Here is a 17,990-nt window from a genome sequence, read left to right on the forward strand (position 1 = left end):
TCCATCCCCCAGAGGAACAAACACAAACAAAAACGTGTGACTTAAAAAAAAAAAATGTGACTTCTAAGTGGTTAAATTATATTCACTTTCTGCCAACAAATTTTTTTTTTTTTTGGTACCAGGGATTGAACTCGGGACCTTGTGCTTGTGAGGCAGGCGGCGGCACCACTGAGCTAAATCCCTGGCGCCCTGCCAACAAAATAAAAAAGTCAAACCAATGTACAGCTCTGACAGGTAATAGTTTTAAAAGAAGCAAGATTGAATTACTTTTTATATTAATGCCATCAATTTTATGCCTGGTAGTATGCACTCAGTACTGAATGATAATGGAGATTAATTTAAGGTCTGTGGTATATCAATGTCACATTTACTAAAGTGTGGGAACAACGTAACTCACAGGAAGAGGTTCTAACATGTGGATTCCTCTCCGTCTGAGACATGAAAGGCAAGGAGAGCTTTCCTGGGATATGCCAGCAGAGCCCAGGCTGTATAGGTTTTCCTCAGCACAGTGGGTCAAGCCACAGTGTACACTAGAGACTGGTCATAGTGGCCTTGACTGCTGTGGCCACTCTCCTTCCCAGAAGCATGAAAACAGAACCATTCCACACCTAAGTCAGCTTGCCTTGAAGGCTTCAGGGGTATTTATTCATCAACCATACATGTTTACAGATCAAAAGAAGTTAAGGCAAACATCTAAATTTAGATACATATGTTTACAAAGAAAAAATACAGAATATCAGGCATGCAAAATATTAAGAAGTCACTACTATTCTTAAATAAACAGTATGATTCATGCCAAACAATGGTTAAACTAGTCATGGAAATGGTAAAAGCAATGGGTCGGCAGCAAGTTTACATTTTAGGATTATAAAAAACTTTAAATAAAAGAAACTATAATAAAAATTGTCAATGATAATGGATCCCAAATTCTTCTTTTAAATTCAGGTACTTACTTTGTCTAGTGTCATATCTGGTAGTTCATCTGCAAGTTCACTCGGGGAACTATTTGCACTAGAATTTGTAACTGCTGGAATTGTAGATTCATAGCCATAGAATGCCAACAAATCTTCTAGAGGCATGTTTCCTTCCTAGTCAAGCCAAGGCACAAACATGAATTCAGCAGCTATCATAAGAATGAACTTTAGGTAAACTGCAGTACCCATAAGTTCATAAATCACATGATTAAAACAGCAGTATCAATCAAAGCCAAGTTTTAGTTTTTCTTTTTGTATTATTGTCAGAAAATAGATCCAAATTCCTAAAATTATATGTAATATACTAACAAAAGCCTAATAATATAATTTTAAAAATTCTCCAGATATCTGCTCTGGTGAAGATCCTTTATTTAGCTTTCACATTTGTATAATGATTTGCCCTAAAATATTCCAATTAATCAGTCAATTACTAACTTCATGAAATTTGTAGCTTGTTTTCTTGCAGTTAAGAAACAGTTAACCACTTTGCTTATTCTTCATGTTAGAAGATACCAATAGGAAACCTTGGCTGAGAGGAAGCATTTACTAACAGCAGTATAGTCATCCTTTTACATTCTTAACTATTACACAGATTTTATGCCAGTTTTATTTTTTCTTTCCATAATAATTTTATGTATTACTTTATCCTTACATATGAGAAAACTAAAACTTAGCTCTGCGTTCAAGTCCCGGGCTCCCAAGTTCTCTTATTAACAGCACTGCTCTGATAAAAATCACACATTCTGCTCTAGTGCTGCTGCGTTTCTGGTAGTAGCACCTCTGACATGACATACAGTGACACCCAGCCACTGTTTCATCCCACTAATCTATCTGAATACACATGCTACGTTTCCTTTTAAATAGATTTTAACTGATTACTAAAGTGAATACAACTATTTATAATTAACAAATAAATAGCTTCAAAACAATATATTCATAAACCAGTTAATTTGCTAACTACTTTAAGATGTTTTTGTCAACAATAGAGAGGTTTTTAAAGCTTGTTTACTGGTTCAGTTTATCCTTTAAGACAAAACACCTAAATTTAAGAAGCAAAAATCATGTAAATACTAACGTAGAGTGTACAAAATGAGCTGAGAGAAGCCATCGATAACTCTGAGAGAGCTTCTGAGTGCCCACCAGGGCCCACAGGTCATTCAGACTCTGCGAGTACCTAAAAAATCTAGCCTCCACCTTTGCAGGTATGGAACTCTTATATATCACTGTGCCTAACTGGAGATAGAAGCATGGTAAATGAACTCAGAATGAGCCAAACGGTGGAACGCTAATTCATAAATTTGTAGAAACAGTAGTCTAATGACTGTAACAATCATGTCACTCACAAAATTCTTTCAGTTTGGGATTAAAGTTTTTTTAAAAATAGCTTTAGGAACTTAAAGAGTCAGCACAAAATGAGTTGGACAGTAGGAAAGACAGTTTACTTGCATTAAGGGGAAACCTCCATGGATTATCTTTTCCCAAATCAAAGAATCCCCCAACATTGACCAGAATTCAATTTATATTCTCTCTACAACGACCTATTCCCTTTGATTGATACTGGTTATACTATAAGAGTTGATGGGGTTACAGCCTTTGCCAACCATCTGTTGACATTTTTCCAAAACCTCGCAATAGAATCCCACCCAAGCTAAGATGACAATTTGTACTTATTCTGCACTTACTTCATTTATTATTATGATGGCCCACATTTCTATCATTTATTGACTTCTCAGTACTTTTCTGAAGATTACTGGCTATGGATATTGGAATTTACAAAAAATCTCTGCTCTCAAGGAATTTAGTACTAATGAGAGAAAGTGACAAGTAAATAATCATAACACAATATAGTGGCTGCAATGACCATTCTGGAATTGGGGCTATGAATTTTTGAGTACAGAAATAGGAAACCTACAACCCAGGATAAATGGTATGAAATAGGAAGATACATATAGAAGGTGAGAAATGAGCTAAGTTTTGAAGAAGAGAACTGTAACAGATAAGGGCTGTGCCCCAAGGGTGTGCGGTCCCACATCAGTGACAATAAATGAGCACTGATATGTACAAGAGACCATGATAACTAGTTGCTAATAAAAAACACAGGCTTTGCCCTTCTACAGCTTATAGTCTGGGAGGTACTGACAATACACAAATATAGTGAGTGCAAAGGAAAGACAAAGGACTCAGAGATATAGAGTAACACTGGGAGACCACTTTCATAGGATAGGAGGGAAAGACATGACATGATCTTTAGTTCAGAATGAACTGAGACACAGCTAGTCCTGTAGCAGTATTCCAAGCAAAGGAGAAGACACAATGAACCTGAAAGTGGTTTCCCACTAAGCTGAGTGGCAAAGTACATTGAGTAGGAAGAAGAATGGCTCAAGAGAAGAAAGGCAAAAGAGGCAGAAACAGACTCCAGAGGGCCTCATGGCCAGGAAAAAAAACTCAAACTTTATTCCCAGGGCAATGGGAAGCCATTGGCAAATTTTGAGAAGGAAATGGCATGACATAATTTCTTTTTAAATTATTACTAGGCAGCTGCATGAAGAAAAGCTGGTAAGGAGGCATGTGGAGAGATAGGGAGACCACTTAAGGAGCCTTTTGCTGGCTCAGGACAGTGATACAGACATGGAGAGAAGTGAATGGATGAGATATTCCACTCTAGGGTAGAATCAAATTGGTTACCAGTTGTGAGAGGGAAGGACAGCTCTGCAGATTTCTGTCTGAGCAATTGACTCGAAGGTGATAACTTTTAGTGAGATAGTAAAGACTAAAGAAAGTTCTCAAAGGAAAAAAATTAAGAGTTCTGCAGAGGACACAAATTAAGTTTGAGAGAACCATAAGACACCCTAGCAGAAAAGTCAAGTTGGCCAGCAGCCTGGAGCTCAGAGAATCCGGCTGGGTTAAAGATATAAATCTGGCATTCATTAGCATCTAGATGGTATTTAAAGCCACAGGAGTTGATGAGCTCACCCACAGAGACGGCAAAGAGGAAAAAGGGGGTATATTTTTTATTAGAACTTTCAGACATATTACCCTATAGGCAACAACATGGTTACAAAATTTTAAACATGACTTACATAACATTCTAAGGGAACTACAAGAAAATTGCTTGTGTATTATTAACGGAAAAGTTTCTTAGCTTGACGGACGGAATGAAATCAACACAGGAATCTAAACAAAATAATGAGATTTCTGGCCTGAGAAGTTACGTAAGTATAGCACCATTGTAAGAAAGAAACACAAAATAAACTCATAAATGAATGATGAGTTTAAGATGAAAGCTGAAGCAGAAAGATGAAGCAGCAGGCTTTACTATTAGCACTCAGAAAAGGCAGAGTGAAAAGATGGCTAAAACCAAGGAGAGTATTATCAATTAAAATGTAGGCAAAGAAAAAAAAGGCCTATATATAAGAGAAGATATCATCTGAGAACAGAAGTAGAACTAGAAGAAAGCAGGATTATGTGAGCTAAGGAAAGGGAAGTGTAGAAAAACCAGGAATGAGCACTTGAGTCAAATATCAAAGAAAACTTAAGTGAGATAAAGTGACAAGAATTCTTAGCATTTGGCACTCAGGAAGTATTGATGATCTTACAGTAAGTGAGGCTGAAGAAGCCAAGCTAAAGAGTGAATGGGAGGGGAGAAAACACAAATACGTCTCTGAAACATGGCTATCAAAGAATGAATGACTAAGAGCAACACAGGGAAAAAGGATAATCTTTCAAATATGGGAAATATGAAAGTGGGGTTCTATGATGAGATTTTTTTAAGTAAAAGAAGAAACTGATGGCAAAGTATTGGAAATCTAAAAGCTAGCCTGTAATGTGGCAGATAATTCTGGGATTGAAGGGAAAGTATATAAAAGTTAAGTTGGAAGGAGGGGAATGGGAGATTCCTGGTAAGTCACTCATAAAAACTCCAACTTTCTCTATAGAGAGACAAGCATGATCATCTGTTGAAGGAGATAGTGACAGTCTTAGTGGAACCCTTATTACTAAATTCAAAGGATACTATATATCCCCCATAGAGGTTAGGGCCAAAACACAAAATTATTGGTACTAAAACTTTCAAAGCAAAACTGAAAAAGGTGAGCCTAGTTTCTGAAGCACCTTACAAATAAGTTTTCTACTGGAGCCTATTTATAATGCTCTCAGTCCTTGGAGGCATAAAAACAATTTTTTAAAAATTAAATTAGTAGGCCAGGTATTTAGCTCAGTGGTTCTGCCACCTCCCTTGTATGCGCAAGGTCCCAAGTTTGATCCCCAGTACCAAAAGAAAAAAAATTAAATTAGTAAACTTCAAGATGTCTGAAGCTCTATGTAGCTACATTAACTTAGAAGTTTGATCTAAACCCTCCTCAGCCACCTGGGTAAAGGGATTTTCTTGTCTTTTTCTTGGGCATTTTGTTGAACCTATTTAATTTTAAGGGACACAGTTCATCCTAGTCAAATTTATAAATAAACTGCTTTGCAAGACAAAGGGTCTACATTAGGAAGAGTAGATTTAGAGGCAGAGGACACACTAATTGCTAACCATTACCTTGGGCAAATCACCTAACCCTTCTCACCTCCATTTCTTTTATCTGTAAAAAGGAAAATACTATTATTTCCTTGATCCTATGATGCAAACTCTCACATATCAGAAATTAGGATGCACTCCATTACCAACATAGTACTGTTCCACCACATGTTCATCTATGCTATTTCTAAATCAATGGTACCTCCAACAATCAATAAGGTCTCTGAGCCAAGGAAATAGTGCCAATACTCATCTAATATACCTGAAGACATTGCTGGATAGGTTAAATGAAATTATGTGAGGTGCAAATCAATTTTAGTAACCACTACAACATGGCTGATACCTTGCAAAACAGTATATATGTATTTTTTTAAAAGCACCTAAAGGGCTGGGGATTTAGCTCAGTGGTTCCACCGCCACCTGCCTTGCAGGTTCAAGGATCTGAGTTCGATCACTGGTACAAAAAAAAAAAAAAAAAGCACCTAAAGTCTAAGTGGTAAAAAAAGGAGATTTGGGGGCGGGGATTTAGCTCAGTGGCTTCGCCGCCTGCTGCGCAAGCACAAGGACCAGAGTTCGATCCCCGGTGCCAAAAAAAAAAAAAAAAAAAAAAAATTTGGAAAAAAAAGGAGATTTGTTTTTAAACTTTGTAATTTTGCTTTTCTGAAATTTTTTCAAAATTTTAAACATTGAGGGAATCTATATTAATAAAAGAATGATAAAAATGTCTCAAAAGTTCTAAATCTATATTTAGGACTATGAAAAGCTCTCAAAAAGCAGTAACATGAAAAAATAAAGCAAAAATATGACTTCACTGTATGTTAGTATGTTTAATAACTAAAATATAGTCATATAATCTACACACTACCCACCCTAACAGCTACTATGAGAAAACTGATTTTGTACTTCTCTTATTTTCCATACTATAGGATATACTAAAAATCTGCAAACACTAAAATACAGGGCATATTTATAGTCAAGAATCAATCAAATTTATTTGCTGTGAGCATGAAAATTCACTCATAATTTTTGAAAATGAATATTAACATCATGTCCCTAGGACTGTTAACACATACCAATATCTAAATTACTGTTCCAACAGTAAAAGATTAATATAACAAATATTTTATACTGTATAGAAATAATCAAAATATAAAACTTCTAAAACTTTATTGATCCTTACTCTTTATATTTGTGTCTCTTGCTATTTTTTGAAAATTCTTTTCCATGTCTCATTAAACATCAACAAAGCATAGAGACCTCATCCACTATAGGTCAGCAGAAGAGGGCAGCTAGTCACTTGTAGAAACAGCTCCTTTGGTCCACTGCTCAATGACAGGAAAAGATTAACCCTCTGAATGGAGACACAGTGACTGAGTCTTCTCTTGAATTTAAAGATCTCTTGTATTTTGCTAACAAACAAAAAAATGTACACATACATACAGAGAAGTTGAAACATTTAAAAGCCTATAATTCTGAATATACAAATTCAATGATATATATGATAAAACAAAGATTTAATCACCATCATTTACTAGATAAAATGAACAGCTCAATTAACTTTTCATATTTTTTTGTATCTTCCTCATTTTCTTTTTTCTTCTTTTTTTTTTTTGGTACCAGGGATCGAACTTGGGTCCTTGCACTTGCACAGCAGGCGGCAGAACCACAGAGCTAAATCCCTGGCCTTCATTTTCCTTGTTTTAATATCCTTTTTTTTCAAGACAAGGTCTGTCGCTCCAGATTGATCTCAACCTTGTTGGCTCAAGTGAGCTTCCCATCTCAGCCTCCCAAGTAGCACGGACCACAGGTGTGTGCCACCAACACCCAGCTCAATTTCCTTTTGAAACTTGCTAACACAGACTAAAGCAGGTATTGATGCAATCTCTGGAAGAATAAAACCTAGTCTGAAAAATAAAACTTTACCAGCCTATAAACACCTCTACCAGATCATTCACACTCATGCAGTAGTTAACAGAGTAAATGAAATTTAGTTTCTATTTTACTGACAAACAGCTATTTGCATGGCTAAAATGCAGTCCTCCAGGCATTTCTATCAAACATTTTCTTATATCATGTTGTAACTAGACTGTCTCTTCACCTTTAATGACAAACATATTATCAAGGAAGATGTACTATGAGACCACCTAGGACTTCCTGTCCCATGCCCACAGCAGTGTCAGTGCTGGAGAATGTTCAAGGTCACATCCTGGATTCAAGCCTGTTGAGGAGTAGGTGTGTGGGGGTGGCCTGCATCTTGACTTCTGCAGGTCAGGAATCCAGGAACTGTGTGGCTAGATGATTGCACCTCCTAGGGTTGTCCTGAGATTTGCAGGCGTGATGCTGCTGGGGTTGCAGCAGTGCAAAGGTGAGGACACTTTTTAAACTACAGGAAAGAAGCATTATCTTTGCTAAGCTTTCCCTGAACTTGCACACCAGGTTAAATTATCTTTCCCAAAATACACACACACACACACACACACACACACACACACACACACACACTTTTCTCCCATATCTCTCAGTGCTTCCCCTCTTTCATAGTTGTATTTCATGTTAAAAATCTTGTTCCTGGGCTGGGGATTTAGCTCAGTGGCACCATGCCTGCCTCACAAGCACAAGGTCCTGAGTTCAATTCCAGGTATGGTACAAAAAAAAAAATCTTGTTCCCACTTGTCACCCCACATTCAACTCTAAGTTCCTGGAGTTCAAGAACATTGTCAAATTGTTCATTTTTGCAATCCTAGGATGTACTACAGACCTTGGCTTAGCAATAATGTCAGCTGGACTGTAATTCTCAGTCTAAGCTACTCCCTCTTAGAAATAGAAAGGGACTCCCTAGATAAAGACAAGCAAGGAAGGGCATGAGACTCTTGGGCATCTTTTCTCAACAGGCAACATTTTATTATCCCCTTGAAAAGAGCGACAGGCAAAAGACTTCTACACCACTTGAGTATTTCATAGCAATTTTAGCTTTATATTCCTGACTCTATTTGACTTTTACAGGAGATACTTTTCTAAGTGAATAAATCTAACTACAATCATGCTGGTTAATTGGCTAAATGAATGAATGTATTTTGAAAATCTCAGGTCTCCGGAGCAAGCCTGGAGTCTAGGCCCTGAAGAACCTGCCTTCTGTTTCCCTATGTATTTACATGAAGGGAAGAAACATAATACACCAATCCTGCCTCAGAAAGATAGTAAGCAGAAGTTACATAAACACATGCTTTGCTCTCTTAAAATAAAAGAGGTGTGAGAACTCAAAGGATTAGTATTCAATATTACTCTGAAAGCTTTTGTTATTCTGAGCTGATTAATTTATAGGTAAGTGTAAGCCTACAGTTTTTCACAGTGACATGCTATGGAGACCTCCCTCTACAAACCTAGTACAAATACAGGTTTAAAATACAGTTCATTTGAATTTATATTGACTTTAGGTTTAAAAAGTTAAACTACATTCAATCCTGCCAACTTTGAAAAGATGACTGGAAGGTACAGGATGGGTGATTACTAATTTACATTTGAAAATGCAGTAAAATCTTACCAATTTTCTTACACTACTGACTCTAAGTTACCTTGAAAGAAAAAAAAAAAAAGACTTCTCTCTATATTTACTGTAACATTTTAAGTTTGATCCTCAGAAGAAAAGTGGTAGGATATAATGAAGAGAGGGCTGGGCTAGAACTCAGAACTAAGCTTAGGGTCAAAAGTTCTTTATATTTCTATTTTCTTATTTGTAAGAAGACCAGGTACCTACTTGACTATGCTGGTGTAAGTTTAAAATCAGGTTAACAGATATAATTTTTAAAAATTAAATGTAAATGTACTTACTAGGCTACTCTCAAAACAATGAAAAAATAAGTAACATTATATAATGAGGTTAAAAAATACAGATGTACACTTTATTTTTATTTCAGGTAGACTGAAAAATACAATAGAATTTCAAAATCTTTACAGAAAGTTTGCAATAAAATACTAAATAAAATCATTTACCTTTTCTAAGTCTTCAATTTCAGAACTGAAGTTTTTACCTTCCTCCATCATTTCTTCTTCTTCAAGAGTCCTTTCATCATCATAATCATGAACTAACATCTCAGCAGTGGGGTCAAAATCATGATCCTCAGAAGACAAAGACCCAACTAGAATGAAACAAACTGAATCACTTTAGATGTTAACAGGGATATTTACAAAAGAAAATAAAAATTTGTTCTTCCGCCAGTTCCTTTTAATGTTTACATGTGGGCTTTATTAAACAAATTTACTATGTACTTTACAGGTTATAAAGAAGACCACATGGCTCTGAAAAAGTATCTAAATGAGCAAAAGAACAAGGCAGGGTAATTTACAAACACTTTTACAAGGGCTCTAGTCCATGAGCAGCAAAGTGATTTAAATGGGGTGGTCTTAGATAAATGTCTAATAGAAAAGCAGTCAAATTTGCTTATTAGTTAAATAGATTTGTTTAAAAGTAATAGCAAAATGTCAGAAGGATTACATTTCCATGAATGGAAGACAACACAAGAATCTGCTATTCACTAGGGCTAATGCTCTGACAAAATATTAATTTTACTCAAATTCTTAGCTTCAAATGAAGACACAAAGCTCAACAATATTTGACTTATAAGACAAAGAGAAGTTTTTGAGCAACAGGTATACAGAAATTCAGTTTTTAAAAGCACATACACATCTGGATGTGCATACAGATATGTATTTTTACATATCTGTAAAAGTATTTCAAACTCCTAGTATTAATCAGGCATTAAACTGCCAAGTCTATGTTTTACACTGGGTTACTAAAAAGTTCTTAGGATTACATGAAGGAAAAAAGAAAATCATATCTGAATGTTTTGGAAGATATATCACATTGCAAGTTGTTTTGGTCAATTCATATTTTATAAGATTGTAATAATACTTTTTAATAGCAAACATGAAGTCAATACAATACTTAAAAATCCAAAACAAAATCCATAATCCCAAGAGAATGAAAAAAAAAGTATAAAAAATAAAGAGTTCCTCCATTTGTTTTACTTTATATCTAATTCAATTAGACCAAAAATTGTCAAAGCAGGGAAGGAAAGTAGAATCAGAATCTGGAGGTTGGGGAAGAGGATAGTAGCATATTCAACATAAAATGTTCAACCTACCACCCTTGTGATGGCCATGACATCTCAAGTACTGCATGAGCCAAGGGTGGCACCTGGGGCCTAATTTGTGGTAGTCCATTGTTAGCCTGCAGGCTCGTGAGGCCGTTTATGAGCCAGACTGGCCTGTAAAGTGTGAAAAAGTGGTGTGTAATGTTCCTGCCTGTAGCAAGCCCTGATTTAATACAATAATTTTTCCCCTCCTCAAAAAAAATGACCTATTTTTAGTCAAGTTATTTAAAATTTCAAACTTTAAGCACAGTATCAGAGAATTACCGAAAGACTGAATGAGGCCAAAATTTTTTTCAGCATGGAAAAACTGCAGATATAATTCAATGTTTCTGATTCTAAGTTCTGAGAACTCTAATAATTAGTTCCTAAAATAATACAATATCTATGGGACTTAACAGAACATCCACCATTACCAATTTTCTTTTCTGTGGAGATCTTGGAAACCTATATGGTTATGACAAAGTGGGATGAAAGAGAAAGGCCTAAGGGCCTATTCCTGACTTTGTCCTTAACATTCTGGGACCTGAAGCAAGACATTCAAACTTTCTGGGTCTAGTGCCAGTTTTTCATTTGTAAAACACTCAGGTTTGACTGAAATGGCCTAATAGTCCCTTCCAGCTTTAAAATTCTCTTTAAAAATTGGCAAATTGATTAAAAACAGGTTATATGTGTCAGTTTAGACATCAAAACAACACTGCCTTCTAGATTTTTTAAGATTGTAACTTCTTAAAAGTAGAGAGTGATGCAAAATGGAAAAATTCCATTATCATCCAGATGTTTGGCATCATGTACATAAATATTCTTTCCCTGAAATCAGTCATGACAAAGAAATGTTTGTTTCAAAATGAGTAAAACTTCTTAAAACAAATTTTAAACTTGCAAATTTTTTAAAAACAAATTTTAAATGTGGACAGCTTTTTAAATGATCACAAATTCCTTCTATTTGGTATTATTTTATAATACCTTAAATGATAAGAAAGACCTTGAAAGTTGACTAAATACAAAAAAGTAATACTGCAAGGAAAATGGATCGTTCATTCTAAGGCAATATGTTGCAATGAAAGACTTGGTACATCCATGTTCCGCTACTAACTTGGTGACTCTCAGCACAGACAGTAATTAGAAGTCTCCCTCACAGTCAAATAAAGGAGGCGGACTAGTTGATGAGGGAAAAGTGCCAGCCAAAAATGGAGCTGGAAAAGGGAATGAAAAGTTGAAAAGCCTTACATTTTGCCACAAGAGGAAAGGTCCCACTGCAGACATGCTGCAAGGGTTTCACAATGCTACGTCGTGCATATGTGCAGAGTTCAAGGGAGAGAGTCCTTTGCTTTTATCAGATTCTGACAGGGCTTTCTGACCCCAGAAAGTTTAGGAAACATTGTAGGAGATGATCTAAGGTTGTTTCGGCTCATCACTTTTCTGTGCCAAATTTGAAAGATGTTTTTATTTTAAGGATAGCTTTACCTCTTAGTTTTTAACTTTAATGCAATCTGTAGATATTTCTCAACTATGAAATAAGAGAGAGGAAATGGGTAGCTATGGCCAATCTAAACTGCCCCAAAGTTCTGGCAAATTTGGGTCAATTTTTCCAAGAAACCAAAGCTGATTTAGGATTCACTTATCTGGTCCTGGAGGGCAAAAGAGACGTAGAACTAAAGCTATATTAGTTAAAAGAACACTTATTGGTCAGTAGCTTAATAACAAGTTGCTTTTTTAACATCAAAAAAACCACAATATAACTGCTTTCTGAAACAACTTAATTATCAAATGTACAATGAAATTGTTAAAAAACCAATGATGAAAAAAATTGCAGGATAAATTTTTGTGCGGAATCCTTCAGCAACACATCTTTGAGCCCCCTTACCCTCTGTGACTCTACGAAGAGGTAAGAAAATACGACAAACCTGGGCTCGAACTTCCAAAAGAAGCCTAGGGGAGAGAAAGAAGAAAATGCGAGGTTAGATCGCTCAGCCAGGAAAGAGGCAGCGCTAGCAACAGGGCGCAGAGGAGGCGGAGTCGAGCGTTCCTCCGCAGCTGCCAAAAAGTGCAAGACTTAGCTTCGCTCCAATCGCTCCCGGCCCCTTTTGGGCCCCCTCTTGGCTGCTTCGCCTTCCTCCCCGAGTCCCCAGTGTACAGACTCGCAGACCTGGGATGAAGCCCGCTCTAACAACCAACTCCAAGTCGCTCTTTGGAGCTCAGCAAGTTAAAAAGCGAAGCAAAATCCATGGCAGTCGACTCGCAGGATCAGTCCCTCATTCTCGGTATCTCGGGAGTACCCCAAACCTCACCTAGCTATCTGAGGTACTCAACAACTCACAACACAGCACCTTTTCTAGGAAGGGACTGACTCTCCGAGAGCGAGTCCGCCCCTTCGAGACCCGGAGCCCAACTCAGGGGCTGTCCTCTGCTCCGATCCTAGGCTGGCACCAGCCAGACGCGAGCCCCCATCCTCTTCCGAGTCCAGAGATCTGCCCCTCAGTCCCGGAAATACTGGTTCCTTCCCAGTTCAGTCTCGACCCCGGCCCGCCAGCTCGCCCTCGCCCCAGCGAGCTCCTGCAGACCCCCCTCCCCCAGTCCCGGGGGACCTGGCCCGGGCAGCCTCGCTCGTCCAGCCTCTCCCCTTCCAGCACGGGGGATCGAGGGGGTATGGGGCTGCACTCCTGCACAGGGCGCCAAGGGTCCTGGCCCACCCCTCTCACCCAGGGGCGTCTGCACCTCCCGGGCTGCGGGGCGGGGAGAGCAGCGGCCGCGCATCCCGCTCGCCTCGGCGCCCAGGGCAAAGTGGAGCGCGCGGCTCCTCCGCGCCGCGGCCGGGGTCCGGTGGGCCGGGAGCTCAGCGCGCTCCCCGCCGAGGGCAGTGGCGCAGCCCGGCCGCGCCAGGGGGTTCGACCGATTTCCACCCACCCCGGCCCCGGGAAGCGGTGCGGAGGGGCTAGCGGCCCGCGGCGGCGGTGGGGAGCACCGCACGGCGCCGTCCCTGGGCAGAGGCTCCCTGCGCCGGCCGCCGCCTCCGCCCCCCCCCCCCGCAAGAGTCCAGCCGGGCCGGGCCGGAGCCTCCGCGGCCTAGTCCCGGAGGGAGACCGCTCCCGCGCCCGCGCCCGCGCCCGCGCCCGCGCCCGCTCCCGCCCCCCGCCGGCCCCGCCGCGGCCCGTCACCGCCCCGCGACCCCCGCGCCGCCACGCCGCCCCCTGTGGGTCCGCAGGATGAGTCATGGGTCCCCGAGTTGGCTGGGGGGTTGCAGGAGGCGGCCGGCCGCCCGCCCCTACCCGGCCGCTCCTGCCCGGTTTCCCTGCTCACCTCCGCCATATTGGTACCTTTAGGGCGAACGAGCAGCGCCGAGCCCAGTCCCCGGATGGGGCGCCTGAGCCAATCGCAGCCGCCGCCGCCGCCGCCGCCGCCGTGGTCCGCCCGGCGGTAGAGGCGGCCCGGCCCCTTATAGGGCAGCCCAGCCCGCGACGCCCCCGGCCCGCTCACCGCCCACCCTCCGGCGCCCCACTGCTGTCGGCGCCCCACCGCTGTCCGCGCCCCGAGCCCCGTGCCCGCCCGCCAGGCCGGCACCCGTGCTCCCCCGGCCCCTCTCCTCCCAGCCAGAGGAAAGAAAGTTCCTGCGAATTGCAGGCTAGCGCAGGCGGACGGGCGCAGGACTGGGCCACGTCCAGCCAGTGGAGGTCCGAGAGCGGAGGGGACTGAGGGGCGACTCCTGGCCGCTCCCGCGCGGGAGGGCGTGGGGGAGCTTGGCCTGGCCAGGCGCTTGGAAGGACAACTCGGTAGACTTCAGTGAGAAGAGAAGGCAAGCGATGGGATACGCCGATGCACAGGAACTAGCCCTAGGTGGAGATGGGAGAAGTGGCCAGGGGACCCCAGGGTCGGTCCAGAAGGGTACAGGCCAGGGATGCTAAGGTTCCCCGGACGAGAGCTGCAGGCATGGGTTGTGCAGACTGGCGTGCGCCTGCTCAAGGAGTAACTGTGGAAGCAGACAGGCGCTGGAGATGGTGACAGTACAGACCAAAAGGCAAAATATCATCGACAGGGCAGGGACATGATGATGAATATACTTGCACAATTCATAAAATATATACTGTATGCTTCCAAAAAATTTAGAACCAATTGATTAGACCAATTCTAAGGGTGGTTAATTACAATGTAGAAGATGATGCAGAGGCACACACTTAAACCTATTAAAGGATAGGAGTAATGTATCAGAGATCCTGAATTAAGTCTCAAAAGCTCTACCTTCCCACCCAATCACGAAAGAATAATAAGGTCATAAAAAGAAAGTGAGCCTCTGGGTAAGTGGATGGGTAGCAGGGGAAGGACAAGTGTTAACAAGTATACCTGCTCCTCTTTGCCGTTCATTGGGGGAGCTAAGTCTAACCTCTGGTGGGTCCCCATCCACACTAAAAACTGAGCAAAGTACACAGAAATGGACATTAACAACTGGTTGGTGGCCCTCGGAAGTAGATTCTGCAAGAAGTTAATCTCTGCAGAGTTGTCCTGGTGAATTTGGAACACATGCGTTCCGAATGGAAGTCCAGAAATAATTCTATGTGAAAACAAAAGCGTGCACATGGATATGTGAGATGCAAATACAATCAGGAAATTATGGCAGGGCCCTACAGTTATTTGGAAAGTGTGACCTCAGATACCAGAGCTCTTCTCTCAGCTGTTTGCTGAAACATCCATAATGTTCAACGACAGAGTTGAGGTTTATGTTGTAATTTCACAAGTTTGGAGCTTTTTTTTAGAAGTTAAAACCACATACTTTTAATCCAATCCCTGGACTTTTAAGCTTGAGTCCCTTCCAATTCCTGCACTCCTGGGGTGCATCCTGAGAGTGAAGCTGGAGATTGGAAGGAGAAAAGGTTACTTCTGGAATTTTTGCCAGGACATCTGAAAATCAAGTTTACACCACAGTACAAGTTATTTCTTTACGGAAATTTTAGGGAAAAATCACTTCAACCATTTCAAAACATCGTGAAGACATGGAAAATTACACTTTCCCTGCTGTGAAGGATATCTTGCAACCTTTTGTCTGGTCAAATAACTCAAAAACAGCTGAACTTTGAAACCAGAGGTTTGGCACACATTGTTCATACTGTCCTCAATGAGGCCTTCAGAGTTTTCAAAGAAAAAATGGCTTGAAATGAAGTACAAGTGATAAACTTTAGAAATAAGGCAGTGAGCATGCCCTGAGGCCAGCGCCATTTAAGGATTCCCTGAACAGCAGAACCACAGTCCCGAGCCTGGGATCTAAGCAGTGAACAAAAGTCTCCAGCAACCTGCCTTTTTTTACTGTTATTATCACCCTATCACTTCACTAACAGGTGGCATTATATAGAAAATAAGTCCAATGGTGGATGCTAGGCACTGCGAGACCACCATAAAGTCCTTGTCTCCCAAAAGATTACAATCTAAATAATTCCTACAGGTGATAGATGAGTATAAAAGGAAGGAAAATTCAAAATAAAATCATTGTGACCCTGCAAAAAGACCAATGGTATACATCTGCCGGCCATCTTTAGAAATGAAATACTAAAGAAAAGATTATCTATAAATGTGAGGCTTAAAACAGCTTACAGGAAACACAATATGATAGGAAAATGTATGTATGAGGAATGAAGGCCACCAGGTGTGATGCATCCCTGTAATTTCAGCACTCTGGGAAGCTGAGGCAGGAGGATGGCAAGTTTATGCCCAGGCTAGGCAACTTAATGACTTAATGAGATTTGTCTCAAATTTAAAAAGGGCTGGAAATGTAGCTCAGTATGAAGACTCCAGGTTCAATCTCTAGTATGAAAGACAGAGAGAAATTGAGATCAAACCAATGAAACTGAAGTCAGAGGCTGATACCAGACACCAAGAAAGAACAAGAATATATAGGTAAATTTACCTTAGACCTTTTTCTGGCCACCAAAACAAACATACAAAAGGTAAATATAATCATTTGTTTGATTGTCATGGTTTTTGAAAAGATGTCTACAAATTCTTCAATAGAAAAAGGTTTTCAGCAGACTTCAAAATAAATAACTTGCCTGCACTGAATAATAGCAGTAACATAGAAGGAAATACTTGCCTCCTCCACAAATGCTCTAGCAGGTTACACAACACTATTTCTTTTAGTGACCATCCATGAAAGCTGAAGGTACGATATGAATGTATGACCTATGGAAAGCAGTTTTTAATAGGGTCACAGAAATCTAAAATACATATTTAGCTGTCTATATATTCCCTCAAGCCCGAGGGAAAATACAAATTTAAGGTCTCAATTTCCCGTATCTGTAGTAGTCAGGCAGACATCAAGTATGAATGAAGCAGGCTAGTGTAGATAAAGAGCAAGTACAAACTGAGGACTGTTCTGCCTAAATGGGGCAGCCTCACTGGCTCTTACCCTGTGAGCCCTGTACTTTTAGATATTACAATTTTCCAAGAAAAGCTTGAAGACTGAATTTTTGCGTGAAGTCTCTTAGTTGATAAATAATTAAACACATACACACACAGTGTATATCAAATAAATCCTGTTATGTAAATCATACTAATCCACAAGCTTTCAGTTTGCAAACTTGGACCTAGAACATCCTCTTAATGTTACCTCTTGCTGGAGTTTTAACTTAGTGATAGAGCATTTGCCTAGCACACATAAAGCACTGGGTGTGATCCTCAGCACCCAAAACCAAAAACCAAAAAAACCCAACACCTCTCAGTGTGGCTTTGGCTAAGATTGTAGTGCCAACAAGTAGGCCCAGCATCAAGCCCAATTACTTGCATATTTCAAGTTGTGCCTACTTCTGTGTGGTGCACAATTAAATATTTTTGTTGGAATAAAATTACTCTCTGAGAAAGCTAATTGATTATAATAAGCTTTGCCTGGGCCGGGGATTTAGCTCAGTGGTTCCAGTGCCTGCATCACAAGCGCAAGGTCCCAAGTTCGATCCCCCATACTGAAAAAAAAAAAAAAGGTTATAATAAGCTTTGCCTAAACAAAAATTACTAACAAAAGAGAAATGATCTGCACTTATGAAAAAGGAGAAAGAAGGGGCAGGGGAGAAGGAGGGGAGGAAAGGAGAGGAGTTGAGTTTATATAGATCAAAAGAGGCCTTCTTAATTTATTCCAAAGGAGGAGGGAAGGTAGTCCATAGATGTGAGCATTTGTCCATCTCATGATTCAGGGTCATCCTTAAAATAAAATGGATATATAGGGCTTGAACAAGTTTTAAGTGGACTCAATTAAATTTTCCAACTCAGTGGCTTTACATTTAAGGTATATCCTCAAAAGAATTTTTAATAACTTTATCCTTTGTTTATTTGGTACCAGGAATTGAACTCCAGGCCTTGTGCTTGAGAGGCAGG

The 17,990-nt window shown here is 40.3% G+C and overlaps 1 protein-coding gene across 7 annotated transcripts in view; it reads right to left on the reverse strand.

The window, feature by feature from the left end:
• Mier3 (MIER family member 3) overlaps positions 1–14,036 on the reverse strand; it is a 32,577-nt gene extending 18,541 nt beyond the window's left edge. For 2 of the 7 annotated variants that reach the window (XM_004848504.4, XM_004848503.4), the window contains exons 1-4: positions 13,941–14,036; positions 12,548–12,572; positions 9,484–9,629; positions 954–1,088 (exon numbers count right to left, since the gene is read on the reverse strand). In XM_004848504.4, the coding sequence (XP_004848561.1) occupies positions 954–1,088; positions 9,484–9,629; positions 12,548–12,572; positions 13,941–13,949 (315 nt within the window). In that variant the 5' untranslated portion in view covers positions 13,950–14,036. Of the gene's footprint in view, positions 1–953; positions 1,089–5,514; positions 5,558–6,673; positions 6,903–9,483; positions 9,630–12,547; positions 12,575–13,940 lie in introns of those variants that run through there. The other 5 variants (XM_087189413.1, XM_004848505.3, XM_087189410.1 and 2 more) reach the window with 5 other exon arrangements.
• Between the last annotated feature and the right edge of the window lie 3,954 nt (positions 14,037–17,990).

Source organism: Heterocephalus glaber, unplaced genomic scaffold (genome assembly GCF_053883595.1).
Source record: "Heterocephalus glaber isolate CG9 unplaced genomic scaffold, H.glaber_assembly_v1.0 deba00001538, whole genome shotgun sequence".
Lineage (NCBI taxonomy): Eukaryota > Metazoa > Chordata > Mammalia > Rodentia > Bathyergidae > Heterocephalus > Heterocephalus glaber.